Source organism: Danio rerio, chromosome 12 (genome assembly GCF_052040795.2).
Source record: "Danio rerio strain M-AB ecotype USA chromosome 12, GRCz13ab, whole genome shotgun sequence".
NCBI lineage: Eukaryota > Metazoa > Chordata > Actinopteri > Cypriniformes > Danionidae > Danio > Danio rerio.
Window position 1 is genome coordinate 21,347,501 of NC_141032.1, and position 27,305 is coordinate 21,374,805.

Below are 27,305 nucleotides of genomic sequence, written 5' to 3' on the forward strand. Positions count from 1 at the left end.
AATCACAGACCTTTAGGAAAGTTTCTCCTCTTTCTTCATACTCAAACTTGCAGTCTGTGCGCTGGAGAATGTTGATCGTCGACTGACTCACATGAATTCGTAGCGCTGCAATGAGGAGAATAATGAAGAATAAAAAAAATAAACAGACTGATGCCTAGTTAAGTAAGCTAGTCAATGGATTAACAGTATCTACTGACAGTCATTTTTATTTGATCATTTTCTCAATATTAGTAACTGAATTTTCTGCATTATTTTACTGCACTTCAGTCTTTGGTAACACACAATTATTATAATATACTGATTTGGTACTTTAATGATTAAAATGGTTGAGCAGCTTAATATTTTTATTTTGAGACCATTGTAAAAAAACAATTACACAGTAATAACGTATTTACTCACGTAGACCTGTGGACTCCATACGAGATGCTGTATTGACGGTGTCTCCAAACAGGCAGTATCGCGGCATCTTAATTCCCACAACACCAGCAGCACAGGGTCCTGCACACATGCAATATTAATAATATTAATATATAACATAACATTAATAATAACATGTAGTATTAATATTTACTGGAGAAGATGAATATATATATATATATATATATATATATATATATATATATATATATATATATATATATATATTATTTAAAATATTTTTCAAACCCGTATTTCGAATTGCTTTCAAAAAAAAGTACACTCAGCAAGACTATATTATAGTAATATTATATACTTTCATGTTATTTTAAAGTTTTACCTAAAGACAACATTGCCAAAAACACTGTTCACATGTGCAGATGTGTTAAACTTCATAAACAAACACTAGATGGCATAGTCTGAACACGCAATTAGGTAAAAACTTCAAGCCTTTTTTAATAGTTACTGTTTTAAGCCAACAAAAATTGGTAAATGAATTTTTTTACTCTAAAAACACCATGTAAATGAGCCTTTCAATGGCGCACATGGAATCTGTACACGCAGAATTCAGCAGATTTTTAGCCCATCATTGATTCTGTTTATTTACTTGTGTAAATGTATGTACATTTACAATTATTCAGTTTTTAGATTGATTTCAGTAATTGTATTGCCTAAAATTAAAATATTCATATGATTTAATTACAATACAGTTTGTAAAGTAAAATGTTGTGTCGTTCAGTAGATATTTTATACGACAAACTTACTTTGTTGACCAAATAAAGTGGATCTAATTGGTTTTGCATTGCAAACATTAAATACAAGTTAAAAAGGTATTACTTTTTAGTTCATATATTAAGGTTTTAGTTATGATACTCCCAAAATCATTCCGCATACATCCACAGATTTTTAACACAATTCTGTGCAGAAATAGCAAAAAAAGTCAGCAGATTTCGCCTGGCCCTAGTCATGACAGATTTTTTGATTACGGTGTCTTTGTTACAGTTTAACAATTTGTTTAAATACCGAGTGAAATGAATTCTCTACATGTATAGTTGGGATGAGAGTTATGTTTAGTTGCATGTGATTATGCATAAATAATTGTGATCACTACAGTAAGTGCTTGGTTAATGTGTAATGACACCAGTGTTTCCTATTTTTTATATAAATATAACATAGATGCTTCACATATGTTTTAACATTTTTCTTACAGCATCAACACTCCCTTGCTTTTGCACAGTGCTGTATTGTGATTAGTGTTTTGACAACATTATCCAAATCAAAGCTTCATTCACAGACAAAGCATCATAAAATAATGAAACTATATATTCAATGCAATTGCTGTCAGGTCAGTTGAATAACAGTAAGTGGAGCTTATTATTTGGAGGTGGACTCGATCTACCATTTTAACATCACATGCCGCTACTTTTTTCTCATTTTACTATTACATTTTGTTTAGATAATTCAGAGACATTAAATTATAGAATACCTCTTTGATTTATTAAGTACTCTTTTAGTTTTAGGAAGACTTATCTTTGTTTGTCCAAGAAAAAATTAATTGTAATTTGACCTCAAAAGATGTGTTCATATATTTTGAACCTAAAAGAATATCTGTGGAATTATCTTTTGATTTTATTTGAAATTTTTCATATATTCATAGAAAAATAATTCTACTCTTTGTTTTAAAGATTTTACGTGTATTTTCATTTGTGTATTGTTGTGTACAGTTCTCATTAATGTATTCATAGTAAAAAATACAAGCATAACCGTTAAAGAAATAAAGATTTAACTAGTAAACTTGATTTGTAGGCTATATAATATATGTAGTCTCTGATATATTGACGTCGTAGTTATATTCTTTTAGTTGCAAAGTTGTTTTGCATATGATATCTAAAATGTAAATTATAAACGTGCATTTTACTTTATCTTGTTAGAAGTGTATATGTTTGTTGTGGTTGTTTCTAATAAAAATTACAACTTAATTAAACGAAGGCTTTGTTGATAACGAGGAGGATATTTTATGCATTGAAACATGCGAGATGTTTTAATGGAACAAAAATCTCTTACAGTGGGGAAAATAAGTACTGAACATCTCATGTTTTATCCTGGGAATAATATTTCTAAAGGAGCTGTTGACATGAAATTCAACCAGATTTTGGAAAAAAAAAAACAATACAAACATTAAAAAAAATCTGAAAAGTGATTTACATGTAATAACAATGAAATGATACAATGAGAAAGTACTACACTACTGAAATGTATTTAATACTTTATATTAAAGGCTTTTTTGGTGATGGCAGCTTAAAGAAGCCTTTCAGATGGAGAATGAAGTCGCATGAATTGCTCAGGTGTGGGTTTTTCAGAGACTTCGACAGAGTGTAATGATCTTGATGGTTCTGTGGGTTTCGTCTACCAAATCTGATCTTTATTTTGTATTTTCTATTAGATTTAGGTCAGGTGATTGGCTGGGCCATGCTACAGCTTGATTTGCTTTCTCTGAAACCATTTGAGAGTTTCCTTGGCTGTGTTTTGGATCATCTTGCTGAAATGTTCACCCTTTCATCTTTATAATCCTGGTAATGTAGATGTTGGACTGATGCAGTTAATATTAATTTACAGTGAGGAAGGGTTGCTGAATAACTACTGAGAGATTTCAGCTGCTGTCTGGGCTTTTACTGCCTTTCTACAGCTCACTTTCTTCATGTGTTCAATACTTTTTTCCCTTTTATTATGCATAACTTAATTTGTAAACAAATTGTTTTGCATTTATGGTTATCTTTGGGTTTTACCAACATCTGGGGAAAATTTCAAGTCAATGGCACTTTTAGAAACATGTTTTCTGAGAAAAATGACTTGTTCAATGCTTATTTTCCCTGCTGTACAAAAATCAAAAAACTTTGTTCTCTTATGTAATTTGCACTTTAATTATCCAATCAGGCAAACACATTAGCCATGCAGACATGATCAAGATGATCTGTCAAAACTAAGCAGCAGAATGGAGAAAAAAAGATGTTTAAAGTGGATGCAGTTTTTGACAACCCTCCTCTCTGTCCCTATTTTAAACATGCTTTTTTTTGCAGCTGTGCCTTTATGAAATACCCTTTGCTAATTTTGAGTGTAGTACAAAAAAATAAATGTTACCTGAATGCACACCGATACGGATCCACACAGGGATGCCAGGAAGATGGCTCAACTGTATTGTGCCCATAAAGGCCAAGATGTCCAGTGCCATAAGGCAAATATCCTTAGCATGCCTGTTCCCATTGCGTCGAGGAAGACCAGACACCACCATGTACGCATCCCCAATCGTCTCTACCTGAAATGAACACACAGATGTGTCACCTGGAGTGACTGGAAAACAAATTGACAGCTGCTGATCGTTGGTGCAAAATACCTTATAGACGTCATGATTGTCAAGGATACTGTCAAAGTTTTTGTAGATGTCGTTGAGCATGTCCACCACCTCCATGGGTGTGCTGAAGTGGCACAGTGTGGTGAAGCCCACAATGTCACTGAAGTAGATGGTGACCTCATCAAAGAGCTCAGGCTCCACTTTACCCGTTTCTTTCAGAGAACGAACAACAGGCCTGCAGCACAATCATAATAATATCTTAATAAATGTAATAATAATTATCTGATTGATTACTTGATAGTAGCAATTAATAATATTAATACTCTCTGTACTTTTGTCTAAATGAAAGTAAACTTAGAGCATACATCATTTTTCAGATTTTTACAATTACTTTCAAAGAAACATTTCTGTTAAATCAAATGTGTACAAATGGTGGACTTGGTAACGTATGGTGTGTTTTAAGATTGTCAGAAAATTGTAACATATTAAGATTAGTTAGTGTCAAATTGTTCGTTGATTCTAGAATTGTGGGTACATTTTGCATCTCCAAAAACTCCTAATTTCTTTTTCAAAAACAAAAACTTAAATGTTTTGTACAATACCATGAATCATATCAAGTAATCTCTCAAAATAAGGTTCTTATGCATGTTTAGAAACAAATATAAGCGTAAAGACATCCATTATAGCTATTATACTAACTGCCTCCTAAATTTTACATTCGGCTTCAATCATCCTGAAATAATTACGTGTAATTCTTATCTTTACTGTGTTTACTATTTGCCCAAAACATCTATTTTCTGTTTTACTTGTCATTTTAGTTAAAAAAAAATACATTTTGTGTTTGTCTCTGTGTTTTGGGCAACTGTAAACACACTGATTAACAATCTTTATAGCATGTGACTTGTTCCAAGTGATTCCATTGGCAGGAATCTTTGGATTCAGGCATTAAGGCAGATTATGTTTATCTCATTCATTTGTAGGACATGTTTAGGATAGAAGATTATTATCTGTCCACTGTTATTGTGATCTTTCAGTAGATTTCGCATTCACTTTTTGAAACAATAACAATGAAAATCCGTAGGATGTCAATTTATTATTGCAGTTTATGGAAAATGATATTTACTGATCAAAAAAATTACAGCATGACAAGATGTTTTGTTTTTAAAAAGTTTGTGTTTGTACAAGTAGAGATAATCAGTTTGTTTAAAGAAATGTCAGAGTAATATTTGTTATTTTGTTAGAAATAAACATGTAGGTGGCGATGCAGCAAGTAGTAGCCTCACAGCAAGAAGGTATCTGGTTCGAGCCTTGGCTGGGTCAGTTGGCATTTCTGTGTGGAGTTTGCATGTTCTCCCTGCATTCGCATGGGTTTCCTCCGGGTGCTCCAGTTTCCCCCATAGCCAAAGAAATGCGGTACAGGTGAATTGGGCAGGCTAAATTGTCCATAGTATATGAGTGTGTGTGGATGTTTCCCAGAGATGGGTTGTGGCTGGAAGGGCATTCGCTGCATAAAAATGTGCTGGATAAGTTGGTGGTTCATTCTGCTGTGGCGACACCGGATTAATAAAGGAACTTAGCCGAAAAGAAACTGAATAAATGAATAAACAAGTGGGTGCTGTGGATTTAAAAAAAAGAAAAAGTATCTTCAGTAAATCCTGACATTTGTTTATCAATCCCAAAAGTGGTTTGGCTCATTTTTCAATTTTGACCCACAGTGTTTTAGAGATTACCTTTCAATTACACCACGGAAATTGAATGTAAAATGAGAATGTACAGTAGAATAAATAGGAAAAACACAAATACTAGCCAGAAACCAGCGTGTTACTCTCAAAAAAGGACTTTGCAGCTTGTTCAAACTGCTTATAGAAAATGAGCGAAAACAACACAATTCTTCAGGTTTTTTTTGGGACAACATAATTGTTTTATGTTCAGTCCACATAAATTATTATAAATGATCAAGTTAACTTAATCAATCTGTTTTGGGACAAAATAAAGGGATTGTGTGGAATTTTTTTTACAGTGTACTGATATATGTTAAATCTGTAATTCTGACTGTGCTGTGTTTTGTGTGTTGTGTTCAGACCCAGGCAGAAGCATGAAGTTTAGGCAGTCGGCTCGGTCTCTCTCAGCCTTGTACAGAGCTGTGCGTTCCTCGACCAGCCGCTCCAGATTACGGGAATACATCTGCAGCCGGCGGATCAGATTCTCCATGTAGCTCTCATGCTCCTGGTTGTCCCGACTATTCAAAACCAAAGAAAAGAATCATTTATAAGACAGATTACAGGCCTTTTTATTTTCTGTTCATTGTCTATCACCACTGTATTGCAAATCTTTAAGCTAAATATGTAAAGAGTGACCTGACAATCTTCCAAAGAGCGATTTCTATCTTCTTGAAGTCTGGTCTTCTGTCTGGGTCCTCATCCCAACAATTTCTGATCAGCATGCACACCTGAAGAAACATGGCAACAAGTACAGAATCAAGTCAAATCAGATGCATCATTGCTGACCAAATTTGTATTAACGACATAGTTCACCCAAAAGGTGTGTCATCATTTACTCACTCTTTACTTGTTACAAACCTGAATGACTTTCTTTCTTCACTTGAACATTAAGAAGATATTTTGAAGAAAGCTGAAAATCTGAAACTGTCGACTTCCATATTAGTTATATGTAATATTAGTTATATATGGTTACAAAATAACTGCTTTTGTGTTCAACAGAAGAAATAACTGCACACAAGTTTGGAACCACTTGAGGGTGAGTAAATAGTGAGTAATTTTCCTGTTTTTAATGAACTGCCCCTTTAAGTACTACATTTTGCTTTTGTGCTGTATAACTTTATATAGATGGTTCCCATGGTAATCTGCTAAAAATTAATAAATAACTTTGCACCTACAGTTGACTAGCAGTTATCAGAATGTATAAATGTTAAAACTTCCCACTTGAAGGGATGAAGACAAACATTTAACAAACTATTTTATGCAATAAACACAGTAACAAAAATAAAGCAGCCACCCCTCATGTTTTATGCAGCGGATGCCCTTCCAGCTGCAACCCATCACTGGGAAACATCCATACACTCTTATTCACACATACGTTACAGACAATTTAGCTTACCCAATTCACCTATACTGCATGTCTTTGGACTTGTGGGGGAAACCTGAATCCCGAAGGAAACCCACGCAAACACGGGGAGAACTGGAATCCAATTCATAAATTCACAATACAATTCATTATATACACAAATCCAATCCATTTGGCGAAAATATTTATGATTTGTACTTGTGACTTCACAAATTGTGTGTTGTTTTTAAGAATTGTGATTTGAATTTACAAATTGGGATTTTGTAAATGTGAATTGTGCTCTGCATTTATGCATTTTAATTTGTAAATGTATTAATATTGAGACTGATCAGGCTTCATAGATTTACAGTTAAATTTTGTAAGATCATATATCTGTTAACATCAGTAAAAGGTTGGCTGAAATGCTTTCAAATGAGCAGCTTTTATTAATTAAGTTACATTTAATTTCAAGTGAAAAAAGAAGAGAGGGTTGGATATAAAGTAGTCACTGCCAATTTTCAATCGGGCCAATATCATTACTTTTATATCACAGCTCTCCCAGTCAGAGTTGTTGAGCATTTAGAGGTTCCTCCTCATGATCATTCATTCATTTTCTTTTCAGCTTAGTCCCTTTATTATTCTGGGGTGGCCACAGTGGAATAATTTACCAACTTATCAAGCCCTTTCAGCCACAACACAACACTGGGAAACTCCCATTCACACTCTTTCACACATATACACTATGGCCAATTTAGCTTATTCAATTCACCCGTAACACGTCTTTGGACTGTACAGGAAATCAGAGCACCCGGAGAAAACCCACGCAAACACAAGGAGAACATACAAACTCCACACAGAAATGCCAACTGGCTTCCTAGCTGGGACTCGAACCAGCGACCTTCTTGCTGTAAGGAAATCATGCTACCCACTACTCCACCGTGACACCCTTCCTCCCCATGTTGTTAAAACAAACAAATATAAAAACACATTTTTCCAGCGATCCATAACCGTCTGGCTGCTTTTAGCACAAGTAACAATTTGCATACGAGTCGAACACAAGCATAAATACACACAAACATACCTCTTCTTCGCTTTCACTGGTGCTCTCAAAGTTTAGATCAGGCCTGAAGAAGGAGGTTGTACTAGGGTATTGCACTCTAGCCAGTTTCTCTGGTGAAGAAAAGTGAATTGATTAAAAGTCTGTTAACCTAAAAATGAAAACAAATCAAAATTTGGTTAGTGAAACACAACTGGTGAATTCATTTTTATGAATGTCCTGGTCACTATTTTCAATATACTAAAAAGGGCTGAATTAACTAAATTAGGACTGGATATATCAAGCTCATGTGAGAAAACAAATGACTGCATCTCTTATTTTACATAATTTATTTTAGATTTCAGATAATAGAACTACTATTGTAAATGTAAACATTGCATGCAGCATAAATAAATACATGAATATATGATAGGAAGTTGCGCAGCACGGTGGCGCAGTGGGTAGCACAACCGCCTCACAGCCATGTTCTCCCCGTGTTCGCTTGGGTTTCCTCCAGGTGATCTGGTTTCTCCCACAAGAGCAAATACGTGGTGTTGTGAATTGGGTAAGCTAAACTGTCCGTAGTGTATGTGTGTGAATGAGTGTGTATGGATGTTTCCCAGTGATGGGTTGCAGCTGGAAGGCGACTGTAGCATAAAACATACTAGATAAATTGGCGGTTCATTCCACTGTGGCCGAAAAGAAAATGAATGAATGAATGATAGGAAGTTACTAGTAGTTGTCTCTGTCCTGCTGAAAAAATGATTGTGGTGGATTTAATGATTATTATGAAAATTGTATTGGTTTTCATTCAAATTCCATTGAGTCTGTTTGGTCTTTAAAGTAAGTTTTTAAGCCTCCTATTATTGGTGGCATGTTAAAATCAATGAATTCTAATAGAATGTCTCAAAACACACTACAATGTACACAGTTTGTTGTTTAAAATTTGATGCTTTGTAATGGTACTTGTAGTGGAAGTGATTTTGTTCTCAGCAGGGTGGCTGTCTATAAATCCTCTCACCAGCACGATCAGAGCAGGTGTTTGTGTAAAAGGTGCACTTCCTCATCATAATCTCCTGTGATATAATGGCAAAACTGTACACATCTCCTTTCTGAGAGATCCCCGGCTTCCTCAAGTGTTCAGGGGCCGTCCATAAATCTGAATCAACACGAACAGGGAAATTACCTCAAGCAAATGGTTAATGGTTAAATAACTAATGGTTTATATATCAGTGCAGGGATTCTTTGTCAGGATAATGATAAACCGCCCTTTCACCTTCACTGGGACTGACAATTGTGTTGAAGCCAAAGTCTGCAATCTTCACCACCATACGGTTGTCAACCACGCAGTTAGTGGATTTAAGGCGTCCATGAACGGCAATATTGCTTGTGTGGAGATAAGACATGCCCTGAAGCACAGAAAAGAGTTCATACAGGAAATTGTGCAAGTATAGTACGTTTATATTATTATTAATGATAGATGCATATAGGTCAAATACAAAAAGGGGTTCAAGCATCATCCTAGCCAGAATGTTCTATTAATGTTAGTTTTTGGTTCCTAAAACATTTATTTTAAGGGTTGTTTTTGGTTTGCCAAGAACATTTTCTTTAATAATTAAAAAACATTTTGGATTATAGAATGTTGCTTTAATGTTGGCCTAAAGACAGAATGTTTTTGCCATTTTTTTAAATAACATTTTTTTTATGGTAGAATGTAACTTTGTTGTTTTGTTTTTAAAATTAAAACTTAATAATTGTTGTTAAAATAAATTTTAGAACTTTATTATTTGGTTAGTATTAAAAATATAAATAGGATTTTCCTATGGTTTACTTGAATATTATTCTAATGTTGCCTTGATGCAACAAAAAAGCCTAATAAAAAAGAACCTTTAAATGAACATTTTCTACAGGATGATTTACAATAATATATTTGTGCATAGGCGACGCAGTGGCACAGTAGGTAGTGCTGTCGCCTCACAGCAAGAAGGTGGGTTCAAGCCTTGGCTGGGTCAGTGGGCATTTCTGCATGGAGTTTGCATGTTTTCCTGCGTTTGCGTGGGTTTTCTCCAGGTGCTCCGGTTTCCCCCACAGTCCAAAGACATGCGGTACAGGTGAATTGGGTAGGCTAAATTGTCCATAGTGTATGAGTGTGAATGTATGAGTGTACGAATGTTTCCCAGAGATGGGTCGCGGCTGGAAGGGCATCCGCTGTGTAAAAAAATTAATTCTGGTTAATTCTGCTGTGAATTAGCACAGTTAAATTCTGCTGTGGCGACCCATGATTATAAATACTTTACATTAGTCATATTCTTTACATTAGTCAAAACCAAAGTGAAAACTGCAACTAATCTAACAAAGAAACTGAAGATCACAGCCCAAAAATTATTAATTCATTCATTTATTTTCTTTTTTGACTTAGTCCCTTTATTAATTAGGGGTAGCCATGACAGAATTAACCACCAACTTATCCAGCATATTTTTTACGCAGCGGATGCCCTTCCAGCTGCAACCCATCACTAGGAAAACTTACACTCTCATTTACACACATACACTATGACCAATTTAACTTACCCGATTCACCTATAGTGCATGTGCTTGGACTTGTAGGGGAAACTGGAGCAGGAGAGAACATGCAAACTCCACACAGAAATGCCAACTGACCCAGCCGAGGCTTGAACCAGTGACCTACTTGCTGTGAGGCGACAGCGCTACCCACTGCACCACCGCACTACCAGTCCAAAAATTAGTACACCCAAATTAAATTGTTGGCCAAAAATATTAAATAAAATTAGAAAAATAAAAACACAATAAATAACAATAACACAATAAAAATCACAAATGTAATTGATATTTTGTGGTTTGTATATATATTTTTTTGCAATAGCTCATTTGAATTTAAATGTATTATCTTTCGATTTCTAAAGATGGTCGGAGGTTAAACTCTTATTTAAATTAAATTAATATAATAAATTAATTTAAATTAACATAATAAAATGTTTAATGAACTATTTTGTTTAAATATACCAAAGATTATTAGCTACATTCACAGAGAAATAGATACAAATATTGCTTTTTAAAAGGGGGTGTACTGTGTAGTGTTTGGCTTGTATTATTGTAGCTTCCTTTTAATGACGAATAATAACGATGAATACATTTCCGGCATATTTAGAACAAGAATCATTTGATGACCTTTAAAAAGACTTTATTAAAGGAAAGTATTGCAACCACAAAATACTAAATAAACATCAATTTTAAATCCTTTATATATAAAATCTAAGCTATCCATCCAAATGCTAATACTGCATCTTCCCATTACCTTTGCAATGTCATACATGACAGAGATCTTAAACTGCCAGTCCATGAAGGTCTCTTCGGGGTATGAAATCTTATCATCAAGCACATACTACAAGAGGAAATATCCATAATACAGTCATATGAGAATTGAAGATGTTTTTAAAGAACTGAAAGTTTGTATGACGTTCATTTTAATACTCACTCTAAGAGATCCTCTCTCTCCATATTCAAACACACCAAAATACTCATTGTCAAATTTGACTGTCCCATAGAATTTGGTCAGATTGCAATAATCAATTTTCAAGAGCTGAAATGAAAATGGTATTATAATAATTTTTGCAAAAGGATCAGTTTTTTCTTATTCTGTAACAAGAATGAGATGCTGTTACCGTGTTGAGCTCTATCCTCTGTTTTTCAGTGAAGCTTCCATCTGTGAGTCTGAACTCCTTTAGGATAACAATCTATAGAAAACAGTAGAACATTTTATTTTGACAGTCCTCTCCTCTTTTTATATTCTTTTGATTAGTTGTCTGCTCAATACCATGGCCAGGTTTAGAAAGGATGTGAAGGGATTGTTCACCCACAAATGAAAATCTTCTCATTGTTTACTCACCCTCATGTGGTTCAAAACATTTATCTTCTCTTTCGTCTTTTAGAGACAAAATCTAATATTTTGAAAAAATTTGGAAACCTGTGACTTTGTAGACTATAGTGGGAAAAACAGTATAGTATGGAAGTCGATGGTGACAGGATTCCAACATTTTTCAAAATATCTTCTTTTGTGATTAAAACTTATTAAGGTTTGAAACAAGTAAATGCTTTGGTTTAGTTTTGGTTAAACTATCCCTTCAATTGAAAACTGAGTATGTTAACTCTGAAATGAGAAAAGCTCTGGGTTTTCTGTTTCAGAAAGAGATGTATACCAAACTTGTGTTTCTAAAAGGGAGGTAACTTATAGATTATAGATACAGATTTTCTGTAAACCCAAAGTTTCTTTGTATCCTCTCTTTTTTAAAGTACAATCTGTTTTAATACTTCATTCATTCATTCACTCTACAAAAATGTTTTTGCAAAGGATTTTACCAGCTTTCAAGAACAAATATTAAAAGAATTCATAAATCAATATAATATTTCTTTATAACAAAATTAATAGAAATTGTCATTTCCTGGGGGCGTCTAAACTAATTGAATTTTGCTTAAAGGTGCCCTGGAAAAGAAAATCTGGGTACACCTAGACATAAATAATAAAACCCAGTAAACTCCATAAAAACAGGCCAATCAGGACACAATAGAGCGCTGCAATGGACACAGGGAATGCCCTTAAGATTTGCATGTACTTAAGGTCAAATTATACATCATCCAGATCTGAAGAGTAGCCGCATTATCAGATGACCAGCCATAACACAGACTGATATGTTGCACATGCAGGATTTTGAGATTACAACAATACTGTGTCATTGCATCCCAAGTCAAAATAATACAAACAATTTAACTCAAGCAATCTCAATTGTATTGAGCAAGAGCTCTCTTACTGATTAAATTAAGAAATCGCATCGTCGATGACGTGTGTTATGATTCTGTGAGGGTTTTTATGGGGAGAATAAATGAGCATAAAAAATAATTGGAGAACTGGAGAATTTTTTAACTAACCTAAGCCATCACATACCAGATATGTAGATATCAGAAAACAATTTAACTAATTGAATCTTCAAGTTAAATTATCAGTCAGTGTGGTTATGTCACGACCACCAAATAGAGTGCACACCAGACACACTAGAGGGCACTCCACACGTCACATCTGCCACTGAACTGGACTACAATCCCATCATGCCCTGCAATCACACACTAGTTTCGCCTGTTGCATCGTTTACTCTCTAGATTATCTTCATGCTATTGTTTGCACTTAGATCCCACCCCTTGTTGTACAACCATCTGTACAGTTAATAAAAACTATGCAAATCAAAATCAGACTATTCGGAGTGTCAGTTACTAAGTGCAAATTTAAAGTAACTCCAGTTTCCCATCTCAGAGTAAGTCAACTCAGAGTTCAACTTCAATCTTAAATCTTGGTTGAACCTCCTTGTCGAAATGAACCCTTGCAACTTATTTACATAATTTTGAAGTCCCTCATCTGACAAAGCAGTTTTGCAAGTACATACCGGCTTAATCTACTAAGCCTAACCTAGTACTGTCACGGTCTCCTGTAGTCTACCAATACAGTTAGTTGACAAATTTAAAATGTTAACAGCAAAAGTTACTATGTAAGTACTTTTTAAGTTAATCGAATGTCTAAAGAGGACCACCCAAATTAAGTACACTTTCAAAATGTGCAAAAAACGTACAGATATACAGTACCTTTTTATCATAACGTGCACGGCGTAGAATGTAAGTACTGTTTTCCGTAGAATCTTCCTCAATCTATCCACAACACATTTGAATTATTTAAAAGTGATGCATTAAAAGTAATAAACAATAGTGACACTCTAAAATACATTATAAAGGCATTATAGACAGTGAGACTTTGGTACATTACCTTCAGAGAAATCATGTTCCACTCATTTAACTCTAAAGGCGTAATGAGCTGTGATGAAATGTGAGACCATCGTTTCTGCATGTGATGGTAATACCTGTTTTGCCTTTGAAACATGTCATGATGATGAACAATGGTGAATATTTTGCTACATACAATTTAATGCCAACTCTGCACAGGAAATGTGCATTAATATAATGAATCAAAATGAGAAGTGTAAAAAATGAAGAGCTCTAACCAGTAAAAGATGAAGGCAAGTGTACCCATGATGCCGATAACAGTACACAACACTATGACGATGATCTCAATGACTAAAGAAATCAATACATACATACATGAATAAATATTTCCTTTAAATAAACAAAAATATAAAAATTAAATTTATTACATAATGCTTGATGGTTTATAAGTAAAAGCAGTATTAATACACATTTTTGAAATTTACAATCATTTCCTATAAAATCCACAGTCGTGTTTTAATTGCTTTTTACCTGAGAGACCTTTGGATGGACTGTCGTTAGGCAGACGAGACTGCCAAATAAAGGAGGGACTGCTGTCCTTTAGTCCTGTTTTGTTGTTGGAAGTGTTGAACTGGTAAAGAATGTTATACTAAAAAACAGAAGAGTAAGTTTTAATGTCCAGTAATCGTTCCACAGTTCGCTATAAATTGTTATTTTCTACATATACACTGATCGGTCACTATATTAGGTACCATACACCTGTTCACCGGCTTATTTATGCAAATCAGACATACACACTAAATTAATTAACATTTAGACTAAAATACATGATCCTGACAATCTGGTGAAGTTCCCACCACGTTTTAGAGTGGGAAAGAAAGATTTAAAGTGAGCATAAAATCAAAATGTTCTCTTCTTATTTTTATATGTGAGTATTCATTCATTCATTTATTTTCTTTTTGACTTAGTCCTTTTATAAATCTGGGGTCGCCACAACTGAATGAGCTTATCCAACAAATGTTTTAAGCAGTGGACTATCAGTCCTTTAGAGTGTGCCAATGGCTCTATTTGATTTCATTCATTAATTTTCCTTTGGCTTAGTCCCTTTATTTATCAGGGGTTGCCACAGCAGAATGAACCGCCAACTTATCTAGCATATGTTTTATGCAAAGGATGCCCTTCCAGCTGCAACCAAGTACTAGAAAACATGTATAAACACTCTTGCATTCACACACATACACTACGGCCAATTTCATTAATTTATTTTCTTTTTGGCTTAGTCTATTTATCAGGGGTCACCACAGTAGAATGAACTGCCAACTTATCCAGCATATGTTTTATGCAGCGGATGCCCTACTAGCTGCAATCAAACACTAGGAAACACTAAAACACTCTCACATTCAAATACATACACTACAGCCAATTGAACTTATTTAATTCACCTGTAGCGTGTGTCTTTGCATTGTGGGGGAAACCAGAGCACCAGGAGGAAACCCAAGCCAACATGGCAGAACATACAAAATCCACACAGAAGCATCAACTGACTCTTGCTGTGACGCAACAGGGCTAACCGCTGAGCCACCGCAACGTCTTTCATTTGTTTTTGTTTTTCTCAGTTGTATGTCACGATCGAGGAAAAAAGGACAACATTAGCCTCTGTTTCTTTCTGATTTCAGAAATTGTTCACTTTATGAATTGAGAGCCTTATAAAATGTCCTAATTTATGTGTAATAATAATAAAAAATTATTACATTTACACAGTATAGTGCACACTCCAATCACCTTACTGAATTTTTTTGGTGGGGGATAGGGCAGTGTGCGCGGCATCCACCTGGACCACGCAACAGCAGATATTCTGTACCAGACCACACACCACACAACAGATTATTGGTGGAAAGATGACAGCCAATTAGATGATATGAGGATGGTTAAGAGGTCATGATGCACAGAGGCCAGTGGGCAAGTTATCACAAATTCTAGGGACACACTCCTATTCTTTATATTTATAAACTGTCATTATAAAAAGATAATTACATTGCATCCTTTTGCAATTAGTTAATTGGAATATTACAGTATTTTTCATGAGTTTTCAAAATTGCAATAATCGTTCACAGTTTTAAGTGAAGTTTTTAAACTACTTTCGAGAGGAGCACGTGACATAATTGACTGCAGCTGGCCACCTATCTACACTCATCAGTTAGCCAATCAGATCTATCCTAACTCACTATAAGTAGCCTAGCTAGATATTACTCCCTTATCTTCATTTTCCGAAGAAACCCCCCATCCACCGCCTTTCTCCTTTACAAAAAAGGGGAGCTCTCGAGAACCACCTGATCTCGTACTCCCCTCACATGCTCAATGGACCTGGCGGGAGCCCTGGGCTCAACTATCTCCGAGCTCAGGGTTCTCTCCCGGGACAGCATGCCAAACCTGCTTACAGTTGTCAAGCAATATCTAAGTGTGAACTCGTGAAATCATAATAAAAATTTGAAACAGTAATATTAACCAACAGAATATTGACCGTAGTTTAGCTTGAAACCGGTAATCATGAAAACATTAGTACCTAATAAAGTGGCAGCAAGTGTACACTGATTTGAGTGAAATCTGTAGGATACCTGATTATTATTGTTAGTGTAGATCAAAGAAAACATCAAGTCCCTGTCCCCATGCTGATCCAGCTGATATTCTCCAGCAATACCTGTCGTATTGGATCATATTTTTAGATCAAAACCATCTAGCATGTTGAAAATTATGACTGAAGCGACTAATGAATAGCTTCACCTGTGAAAGAGACGTTTCTGAAGTAGTTCATGCTGACTGACTCCATATCCTGAATATCTAAGGAGCCACTTTTCTGGATGTTCCTCATCACCTGACCAAACAGCAGCACAGCATCATGATACGCTGCAATATAATCATTCATCTGAAGAAAAAAAAACATTGAGAATATAAGGATTAATACTTAAAGCCATAAAGCCATTACACAGAAATATTTGCATTTGAATATAAAAGAACAAAACTAAAAAATAATTAATAAAAAATAAATAAATAACAGATTTTGATGCTTTTCTTTTTGCTATATAAAAAACTTTTGCTTTCAAATGCATCTTATAATATCAACTAATATACAAAATATAAAAATTAAAATGGTTTGCAAAAAATTATTTCTATACATGTTAAAACTAATGAAATAGCAATAAAACATATGACAAAAATTGATTTCATTTTGATAAAAATACACTCAACGTTAAAGTTGGTATGATTTTTTATGTTCACCAAGCTTGCATTTGTTTGATCAAAAATACAGTAAAAACAGTTATAATTAATTTAATCACCACTTAAAATGACTGCTTTTTATGTAAATATATTTAATTTTGTTCTGTTATGGCAACACCTCATTTTCAGCCGCCATGATTTATATTGTGCTGTAGAACCATGCTGATTCAATACAACAATAACCTAATTACAAATCTTCATATTTTTATGGAAGCATTTTTTCTGAACTTTGTAATGAGCAGAAAGCAGTTATCAAGACAACATTCTAAATGCATATTAGGTGAATGAATCCACACTAAAAGTATTCGTTCATTGAAAATGAAACAAGTTTTTAGCAAGTTTGGACCTGTTAGAACAGAAATCAAATCTTTGCCCACCGTATTGTTTCCAGAAGTGTCAATGGTGTATTTTCTTGTGTTGGGCATTGTGAGGACCAAAACATTCCTCATGAAAGTGTTAGATGGCCCTTTATAATAGATATCGCTGTGAAAGAGAATTTGTTGAGTCATTAGTTTAGTTTTATATATCCACAGTTATATCAGTTGGTTATCCATGGATATTTACACATAGTCAGCTGATATGCATAATAAATAAATATATAATATTCCATGTATGTATATATATATATATATATATATATATATATATATATATATATATATATATATATATATATATATATATATATATATATATATATATATATATATATATATATATACACACATACACACACACACACACACACACAAACACACACACACACACACACACATATATATATATATATATACATGGAATCTTACTTGCTCTATATTAAAGAAAGCAATAAAAGAGGGTAAACAACTGACTTGTAAAGGTCAATAAGAAGAAAAGCAATTTCACTATCATAGTCTGTAGTGCCGTTCTTCAGATCCATGATGTCATCAGGTGTCCCACATAAGATGAACACTGTAAAATACAAATCAACATCAGTTATCTAATAAAAACAAGTCTCAATGTATTTAACATTTGGAAGACTTTTGAATACAACAGCAGAACATTTTGTTCAGGTTCATTATTTTAACAAAAAACGCAACAAAACGTTATGCACGAGGGCTCTGATTGGCTGCAGCCTTATTGTTATTGTTAGAGTTTCCTGACTTTCTTTTCCTTTTGAACACCTAATAAGATATTTTAAATAAAGTTGATAAAATAAAAAGGAGATCAATGGCTTACAGCATTCAAAGATATAGAAGTGTCTGTTGATATGTATTGGCCAAAATGTCCATGTCGGGGCACCCATATATAATACATTTACCAACTGAAGCTTGTTTCCTACAAATATTTGAATAAAAGAAAGTCTTACAGTTACTCTCCCGGTTATGCTTGGCCATAGCTTTAGTGAGGTCCTCCTTATTTCGTATAACCTCAATTTCCTGCAAACTGGGGGAAAAACCACCATTGGACACCTCAAGAGCATTTATATACCTAAAGATGAGGGGAAAATATCAGTGTTAACTTGATTATACGAAACTAAAAAGAATTATTTCTGTATTTTTTTTTACTAAACAATTAATATACAATATCACTATCCTCACCAGAAACAGTCCTCTGTGTTATCCGGTTTCTTGTATAAATACGCTGTTTCCCACTTAGGCTTAACAGGGTCATGAAATTTCCAAAAGTTGATGAAGAAGCTGGAGATTTTTCTGGCTGGAGGCAGGAGGCGAGTCAAATCTCTCTTTAAGTCACAAGACAAACCAAAGCTTCCTGCTGAGATGATGGGCATATTGAGGTTCAGACCGATCTCCAGACTACAGAAGTAGAGGGCGATAATGAGAACATGTATAATGTGTAGACATAAAGGATTTATTTTCATGTCTTGTAGTTATATATGGGAAAAACAGTAATGAGCATGTGAAATTTATTGGCTGAATCAATGCTGTCCCGGGAGAGAGCCCAGAGCTTGGAGGATCCTCGAGCCCTGGGGCTCCCTACTGTTTAGTCGGAGAGAGAAGAGTCTGAGCTCAGGTAGAGCTCAAAAACTCCACTGTTATTTAGCTAGGAAAGACGGGAAGGAGTCAGGGTGGATGGGGGATTCTTTAAAAACGAAGAAGACTAAAGTAAGAAGTGCACACTATATTTATGTGCATTTGGATTCATCTGATGTGATTGTTTTTGTGACACCAGCACTTGTCATTCAAATGCACTTAACGTATTGAATTCACTTGTCTAAACTAAAGCCTTTCAGCATGTTCTCCTCTGTAGACCCCCTATGAGTTAGATGTAGCCTCTAGGAGTTAAATACAGCCAGGCTCAAGCATCACTCAGACCTATGTTTTAAAGTTGTCCTAATATTAGTAATTTTAGTATTTCAGTTTTTCAGTTATTATCAGAAGTGGTGGAAAAACTATTATATTTTGGTTACTTTTGGTGTCGTTAGTGATGATAAAAATTCTAAAAATTTTAAAATCAACTTTTGATTCACTTTTAGCATGTAGACTGATTTGACTTAACTGTAAAAATATCCTGTCATATAATATAACTTGGTGAATAACCTGCTCAGAGTTTATAAAAAAGAAAAGTATGTCCTATCTGCTATTTGAAAATATCAGACTTTCTGTATTTCTTTCTTTACATTTTCACACATTTACAGTATACTAATAATAATAATATATAAGTAATATGTAAGTAATTCGAAGAGTGCAAATTCAGACAGGCGAAGGGGTCATGGCAGATGACAAACAATCAAAAAAAGCACAGGTATAAACAAACAAAATGACAAAACACAGCAAAGCAAATTGAAGAAAGCAATTAGAAATGAACACTACAGTGGAAAAAGACTCAGCACTGGATGTGTGTGTGAATAGTGTAAATATGGTCCATGTAGTCAGTGATGATGTTCTTCAGCTGTGTGTGTGTAATCAGGAGGTGAACTGATACCGGTGTAATTGCAGGACATAATGGGATTTGCAGTTTGGATAAATGACAGGGAATGCTCTCTGTAATGCAGCTGGTAAGGGCAACACTGTTTGCGATCATAACACTTACAAAACATATTTGTCACAAAAGAAACTTTGAGGAAAGTTGGAAAACAGTATTAAACTATGGATTTTAGTGGCTACTGCTTTGCAACATTTTTCCAAACATCTTTCATGTTCAAAAATAGAAAAGTTAAAGAATTGTCATAAAGGTTGTGAACAACTAGAGGGTGATTTCATTGTGAGTAAATGTAACTATTCCTTTAAGAGTGCATTTTAAAATATTTCAGTAGACTTATGAGTAAATCTTTATATGCAATTTATATGTGTTTGTGCTGAAATATGGTCGAAGAATTCAAACATTAATTAAAACCTAATTTAATCTCAGTGTGAGATTATAGACTTCACAGAAAAATTAGGATTTAGAAGGTCTTGTTTTTAATGTTTTCCAAAAACTACATTTTATATATCATATAACAAAATGCAGATTTTGTTGTACAATCTTTAAGTCTTTTTATTGTAATTATTTTTAAAACTCTTCTAAGGCTTAATGTACACTACAAATTCACCTTCCGTACACTAAAGCACACCTTTTATCAACAAGTGTGAGTACGATATCGTATTTGAATTTGAATTAGATTCCTAAAAAAAAAACTACAAGAGCAAAATCTAACTTACTCAGCCATTTGAAAAGTGGCATATGTGCAGGTCGGTCCCAGCAGAGCACATCCCTCCTCTCCAGCATTCTACAAAACAAATCATGACTGTTAGAGTAAACATACTTTTTAAGTAGTGTAGCTCCTATATAGTATGTAAGAAGATTTTAAAGAGCCAAAACTGACCGCAAGATCATTTAAAATTTCAACTCCTTCGCAGGCGCTACTGCTGCAGCCTGTTTTCTGGTAGTAGATGGTCTGAAACCCTCTGAAGCTAACCGATAAATTCACACCTTGACGAAGAAGGAAGCAAATTCAACAATTGAAAATGTGAACTGAGATTTGATAAACATTTCAAAATGAACTACTTAGACATTTAAAGTTTTCACACAGACAAAAAAACAAACATTTGGATTATAGAACGATTTATAAACACTTTTGATTTCTTTTTTCAAAAATAATGACTTTTTATATATAAAAAAATATATATGTGAAGACATTTTAGTTGTGGCTATACCCTCCTGTTTGTATAAGAGTGTTTTACTTAAATAAAACTAAGCAAAAACATTCTCATCAGCAAAGGCTAGGAAAACATTTAGATTTTTTTTTAGTTTTGCGTCAATGCATAAATTGTTTCAGTCCAACTTCTCTTAAACATTGAGACTTGTTGCTACTTTAAATAAATGCTGGGCTTGACACATTTTCTTCATGTTGTCCCAACACAATTCAATAAAGTTAACTTAATAATTTTTACAAATTTAAGTGGACTGAACATAAAACAGTTAGTTGTCCCAAATAAAACTTAAGACTTAAGTGTAGTTTCAGCGCATTTTTTAATTAGTTTGAAATAGCACAAACGTATTTTTGAGTGTATGTTGCCATCTAAATTTGTGAATTTATTTTATGCACAAAATTGAAATATTGCTTCAAACACTGTTTCTCTCGTATGTGTTCAAGATAACAAAAATGTTACATTTATGTGAAAATAGCATAATCAATTAAACAAATTTAATCACTTTATCTTTCTTTTTCCCTCATAGAAGTTAAATAAGTTGCATTTAAGAGTGGCAGACAAAACACACAATAAAAAAGTAAGTCGTGTATATTTAAAGGCAATGCCTAATGTTTGTAAAACTGTTGTGTACGACAGTTCTAAAAGCTTATTAAACAACATAATTTTAAAGATGGACTTTCACTTGGATGATTGCACAATAATTAAATCAACATTTGCGATGGTGTAAGATGAGATCTGTTCACTGGTTAGTCTATCATTTTAAATCACATCATCTGTTGAGGTAAAAAAAAAAAAAGATTACCATTACTTTTTTGATGAGCATCAAGGAATGTTTTTAACTTAAAAAAATGATCGGACACAATTAAGAGTATACATTTGAATTTTTTAATGCAATATCCTAAAATGAAAATAAATGAATAAAGATAACTATGTCAAGACAATCAGCGCTGCAATGATTGCGTATTGAGACTCTCTGCATTATGTGGTCCTATGAATTGTCTTTTGTAGACAACCAAACTTTTTGGGGCAAATTGAATTAGTTACTGTAAAAACTGTATTGTAATATCACAGATTTTAAATGATCAACTTATTTTGTCGAAAAGAAAATTGCAGTAACACTTTAAAATAATGGTCCATTAGTTAATGTATTTTTACTAACAAGAACAAGCTACTAGTAATACATTTATTATGATATTTAGCTATCTTTGTTAACCTTATAATGTTCATGTTAGTTCTTATTAACTCATAGTGCATTAACAAATGTTCACAAGAACAACTTTGTATTTAAATAATGCATTAGTTAATGTTGAACTATGAATATAAAAAAGCTTTATAAGATTATTCATACTTATTTAATGTTAGTAAATACATGAACTAACATTTACTAATGGATCAGCATTCTAAAGTGTTACCAAATTTTTTTTTTTTTTGCTTCTCATCTGCAGTTGTTGTAGAACAGCTCAACATCTTATAATCAGTAAAAACTGTCAATTTCAGTTGTGGTTAAACAGGGCTTGTCAGATAATAAAGGAAAATTACCACCAGGTGCCAGATTGACACAATTAACATAGCTATTTGAAAGTGTTTGAATCCAGTTCAGTGTTCTTCTTTAAAACGCTCATTATGTTTTCTAATACTCTGCTTCATAATAAATGTAACTCACGAAATGTTTTAAAAACGGCTTTTATTTGTGTTATAGGTATGCCCACCCGGAATCTGCACGCGCAGATTTCCGCAGATTTTTAGCCCATCATTAATTCTGTTTATTCACTTGAGTAAATGTGTGTAAATCTATATTTATCCAGTTTTTAGATTAATTACAGTAATATTATTGACTTGTGTGAAAATGTTCATCTGATTTATGTACAATGCAGTTTGTACAGATTTATTTCCTTTCTTTTACTAGATATATTATATGAGAGACTTGCTTTACTTACCAAATAAAGTGGATCTTATTGGATAAGCATTTTAAACATTAAATCAAAGTTTAAAAGATGTTATTTTTTATTTCATATATTAAGGTTTTAGTTATGATACTCCCAAATTATTTCTGCAGAAATCCTTTTTCTGAAAGTAGCAAAAAACGTCCGCAGTTTCCGTCTGGCCCTAGTTATAGGACAAAGTTGAAAAGGACTAAGCAGTGAGATTGAAATTTAGAAATTGTTGTTGACTAATTTATTTTGAAATAAAATAAATGTAAGATTTGTAGTAATTTCAACCACTACTACTACACTGTAAAAATGTATTGACAAAAAGTCAAGAAAACAATTGTTTTCTGTTGCTTTAACTTATTTTAATAAGCTAATGAAGTTTCAACTACAGTTACATAAGTTTACCTTGACATATTTAGTCAGTTTGATTGATGTAAGTTGAGATGACTAGAAAAGTTAATTTGATTCAACTAAAACATTTAAGGCAGAAAGAATTATTTTTACAGCGTTTGAATGTTAAAGAGACATTTCACCCCAAAACTACTATTTATTTATTATTTACTCATCCTCTAATAGTTCCAAATCTTTATGAGTTTCTTCTGTTGAACTGAAAATAATTGTAAAGAAGACTGGAAACTTGTAACTATTGACATCCAACAAATACTAAAGAAGTCAATGTTTAGAGGTTTCCAACTTTCTTCAGAATATCTTCTTTTCTGTTCAACAGAAGAAAGAAACTCAAAGACTAAGTTGGAACCGCTGGGTTTTTAATGAACAATCCCTTCAAAATTGTACTAACTTTTTTACTTCTTCTTTTCTACACCCCATCATGCCTTTGTCATTAGTAAAGAATGTTTCTAAATTTCCCCGCAATGTGTAAAATGCTGCTAGCATACGTCACCATCTTTAAAGTTGATCTCAGAATCAGATTCAACAGCTCTCATCACTGCGGGCTTCACAAAATTGATACTCCAGGGCGACACGTCGTCATCCAGCAAAACGACATTTATCAGAAGAGTTCCATTCAAGCAAGACTCTTTCATCAAGAGACTCTGCTTGAGGAATGCCCACGAGAAACACACAAACAACCAGATACGATAATCCATGCTCAAATGTCAAAAAGACAAAAGTCAGCAAAGCGTTTGGTCAAGACTGAATTACATTCCAAAGTGTTTGTTAATAGCAGTCTGCAGTCCATTTTATTTGTTCTTAAGTTATATCCCGCACTTTTGACATGTGTATCTCGAAAATATCCTGAAAATGCAAAAGCTGGTCGTTGTATTCGAGCAGACAGAAAGACAGACGCACTTTCACACTGATCGCTCTCCTCTCACCTGAGTGTGTTAATGAACAACACGATCAGTGGTCGTGTCTCAAAACCTACTGAGCCGCCTATATAGACAGCATTTACAGGCATCTTAGTCTTTTTTATGTCCTGGTGGCTCATAATGCCAGCTCACAATCAAAGTCATCAGTTAAGCCTACTGTTCACAATAAAGGAGCTTGTTTACATATATTTCTATATAAGTAAGTAATTAAATTTATGGCAAAGCAGCTAAAGCAGAAGCTCTCAGGATCTATTAAACACTAATGTACATGATTAGGATGGTGAGAAGAGGAGTGAAGGACAAAGGTCGAGTCATAAAACCATCGTCCCGTGATAAATGAATCCGTCATAAAAGCCATCAAAATGAAGCACGTCCTGTTTGTTTTCCCAGGTCAGGTGAGAGGAGAAAAATACATAAATTAATCTAATGACATGATTTATTGTGCATAAGTATATTATTTTGAAATTTGAATAGTGCATTATAAGTGTATTGATTTAAAGTTTTACTGAATTTTATATATTTTATTTATAAATACCATTTTTGTGTATTTTTATTGGTGCCCAGTGATACTACCAATATACACTCACCGGCCACTTTATTAGGTACACCGTTCTACTACTGAGTTGGACCCCATATTGCCTTTAGAACTGCTTTAATCCTTTGTGGCATAAATTCATCAAGCTACTGGAAATATTCCTCAGAGATTTTGACATGTTGACATGTTAGCATCACGCAGTTACTGCAGATTTGTCGGCTTCACAGCCATGATGCCAATCTCTCTTTCTGCCACATCACAAACGTGCTTTATTGAATTGAGTTCTGGAGACTGTGGAGGCCATTTGAAGACAGTGAACTCATTGCCAGGTTCAAGAAACCAGTCTGAGTTCATTTGCGCTTTATGACATGGTGCGTTATCCTGCTAGAAGTAGCCATCAGAAGATGAATGCACTGTGGTCGTAAAGAGATGGACATGGTCAGCAACAATACTCAGGTAGGCTGTGGTGCTGACACGATGCTCAATTGGTACTAACGTGCCCAAAATATGCCAAGAAAATATCCCCCACACCATTACACCAGCACCAGCCTGAACTGTTATTACAAGGCAGTATGGATCCAAGCTTTCATGTTGTTGACGCCATGACCCTACTATCCGACCCTATCATCCGAATGTGGCAGCAGAAATCAAATCTCATCAGATCAGGCAACGTTTTTCCAATCTTCTATTGTCCAGTTTTGGTGACCCTGTGTGAATTGTAGCCTCAATTTCCTGTTCTTAGCTGACCGGAGTGTTACCCGGTGTGGTCTTCTGCTGGTGTAGCCCACCCGCCTCAAAGTTGGACGAGTTGTGCATTCAGACATGCTCTTCTGCATACCTCAGTTGTAACAAGTGCTTGATTCAATTACTGTTGCCTTTCAATCAGCTTGAATCAGTCTGGCCATTCTCCTGTCACCTTTGACATCAACAAGGCATTTGCACCCACAGAACCGCGCTCACTGGACATATATATATTTTTTGGGACCATTTTCTTTAAACCCCAGTGATGGTTGTGCATGAAAATCCAAGTAGATCAGTAGTTTCTGAAATAACCAGCCCATCTGGCACCAGCAACCATACCATGTTCAAAGTCACTTAAATTACCTTTCTTTCTCATTCTGATGCTCGGATTCAACTGCAGCAGATCATCTTGACCATGTCCACATGCCTAAATGTATTGAGTTGCTACCATATGATTGGCTGATAAGAAATTTGTGTTAATGAGCAGTTGGAAAGGTGTATCTAATAAAGTGGACAGTGAGTGTATATGTTTTGGTTCTTTTTTTTTTTTTTTGTTAGTTGGTTGTCTGTTAAAACTTTTACAATCTGTATTCTCTTGTAAAATTTAATTAAAAAACTATAACTATGCTTATTGTGTTGTGCTTAGATATTTCCTTCCCAACACGTTTATATTACCTAGTGCTTCCCCTCAGTAATGATTTACCCAATCAAACAAAAGATTTGCCAGTTCATATATTTATGGTTCAGTTTCATTTATAGCTTCTGAGAAAAAGGTAAATCTTACTTGAATCTGAGCCAAGACACGTCAGCAGACACCATAAGTCATTTTCAATCATGTTTTTCGATCATACCACACTGTAAAAAATTAAATGAACCATAAGTTATGATAACATGTTTTTATGTTAACTTACTTTCCTATTAAACCTTTTCAGTTGTATTTCTAACGTCATTTTAATGTTATACAAGCTGTTTTAAGTCTGTTTATTGTAATTTAAGTTCAAATGACTCAAGGCTAATATGATTTATAATTTCAAGCAATGAAATTACCTATAGCTGGCGTGTGCGTACATAAATTTTTGATTATATACAGTGATAAAAAAAGTAATTGTTTTTTGTAGAAGTGTCCCATAACCAATTGCTGGTTTATGAGCTGAAAGAGCAATATAAAATGGATGATAAAAGTGTCAAATGTGTAAATAAAAATTTATGTTTTTACTGCGTGCGGTTTAATGTTTTCCACTCTCAGGGTTGAACTGTTTCACATGTACTGGAGTTGACTGAATGCATCACACGTTACGAAATATCTGCCCTTTTATATAAATATATATATTTATTTATAAATATATATGTGCAATCTCTAGTTTACCTGGTGCTGTGCTCTATCTAGTGGTCATACACACGTCACTCACTAAACACAAACCGCACCCTTCGTTTCAAGTCACTTCCAATAGATGGCGCTACACCACAGCCAAACAATGAATGGCTGTGTTTTGATATATTACCTTCACATTTGTGAAAGTGTAACATTGAAACTAAACAATTTTGAAGTATTTGACTTTGGCTAATTGAGTATTATTTGTTTCTTTAGTTCTGCTGAATCATGAACACTCACGGCTGAAGGACTTCATCAAATTTCATGCTTCCACAGAAAAAAATAGTCCCAGACAGAGACAGTAATCACTGAAATGTTCTAGATGCTACATACCTCATTT

At 34.1% G+C, this 27,305-nt stretch overlaps 1 protein-coding gene and 1 long non-coding RNA gene across 6 annotated transcripts in view; one reads left to right on the forward strand and one right to left on the reverse strand.

Moving 5' to 3' along the window:
• gucy2cb (guanylate cyclase 2Cb) overlaps positions 1–27,305 on the reverse strand; it is a 29,262-nt gene that overhangs the window by 1,691 nt on the left and 266 nt on the right. For 2 of the 5 annotated variants that reach the window (XM_087276116.1, XM_087276117.1), the window contains exons 2-26: positions 26,378–26,448; positions 20,731–20,837; positions 20,567–20,634; positions 18,506–18,721; positions 18,274–18,395; positions 17,777–17,876; positions 17,303–17,408; positions 16,431–16,572; positions 16,265–16,347; positions 14,181–14,298; positions 13,928–14,000; positions 13,693–13,795; positions 13,515–13,577; positions 11,549–11,620; positions 11,362–11,466; positions 11,182–11,268; positions 9,142–9,274; positions 8,887–9,024; positions 7,911–7,999; positions 6,124–6,215; positions 5,850–6,005; positions 3,809–4,001; positions 3,556–3,730; positions 400–498; positions 11–105 (exon numbers count right to left, since the gene is read on the reverse strand). In XM_087276116.1, the coding sequence (XP_087132242.1) occupies positions 11–105; positions 400–498; positions 3,556–3,730; positions 3,809–4,001; positions 5,850–6,005; positions 6,124–6,215; positions 7,911–7,999; positions 8,887–9,024; positions 9,142–9,274; positions 11,182–11,268; positions 11,362–11,466; positions 11,549–11,620; positions 13,515–13,577; positions 13,693–13,795; positions 13,928–14,000; positions 14,181–14,298; positions 16,265–16,347; positions 16,431–16,572; positions 17,303–17,408; positions 17,777–17,876; positions 18,274–18,395; positions 18,506–18,721; positions 20,567–20,634; positions 20,731–20,837; positions 26,378–26,429 (2,787 nt within the window). In that variant the 5' untranslated portion in view covers positions 26,430–26,448. Of the gene's footprint in view, positions 1–10; positions 106–399; positions 499–3,555; positions 3,731–3,808; positions 4,002–5,849; positions 6,006–6,123; positions 6,216–7,910; positions 8,000–8,886; positions 9,025–9,141; positions 9,275–11,181; positions 11,269–11,361; positions 11,467–11,548; positions 11,621–13,514; positions 13,578–13,692; positions 13,796–13,927; positions 14,001–14,180; positions 14,299–16,264; positions 16,348–16,430; positions 16,573–17,302; positions 17,409–17,776; positions 17,877–18,273; positions 18,396–18,505; positions 18,722–20,566; positions 20,635–20,730; positions 20,838–23,890; positions 24,692–26,377; positions 26,449–27,305 lie in introns of those variants that run through there. The other 3 variants (XM_087276115.1, XM_087276114.1, XM_087276118.1) reach the window with 3 other exon arrangements.
• On the forward strand, positions 664–3,723 carry LOC147834450 (uncharacterized). The gene is made up of 2 exons (XR_015504072.1): positions 664–2,762; positions 2,861–3,723. It is a non-coding gene; the product is annotated as an uncharacterized LOC147834450 (long non-coding RNA).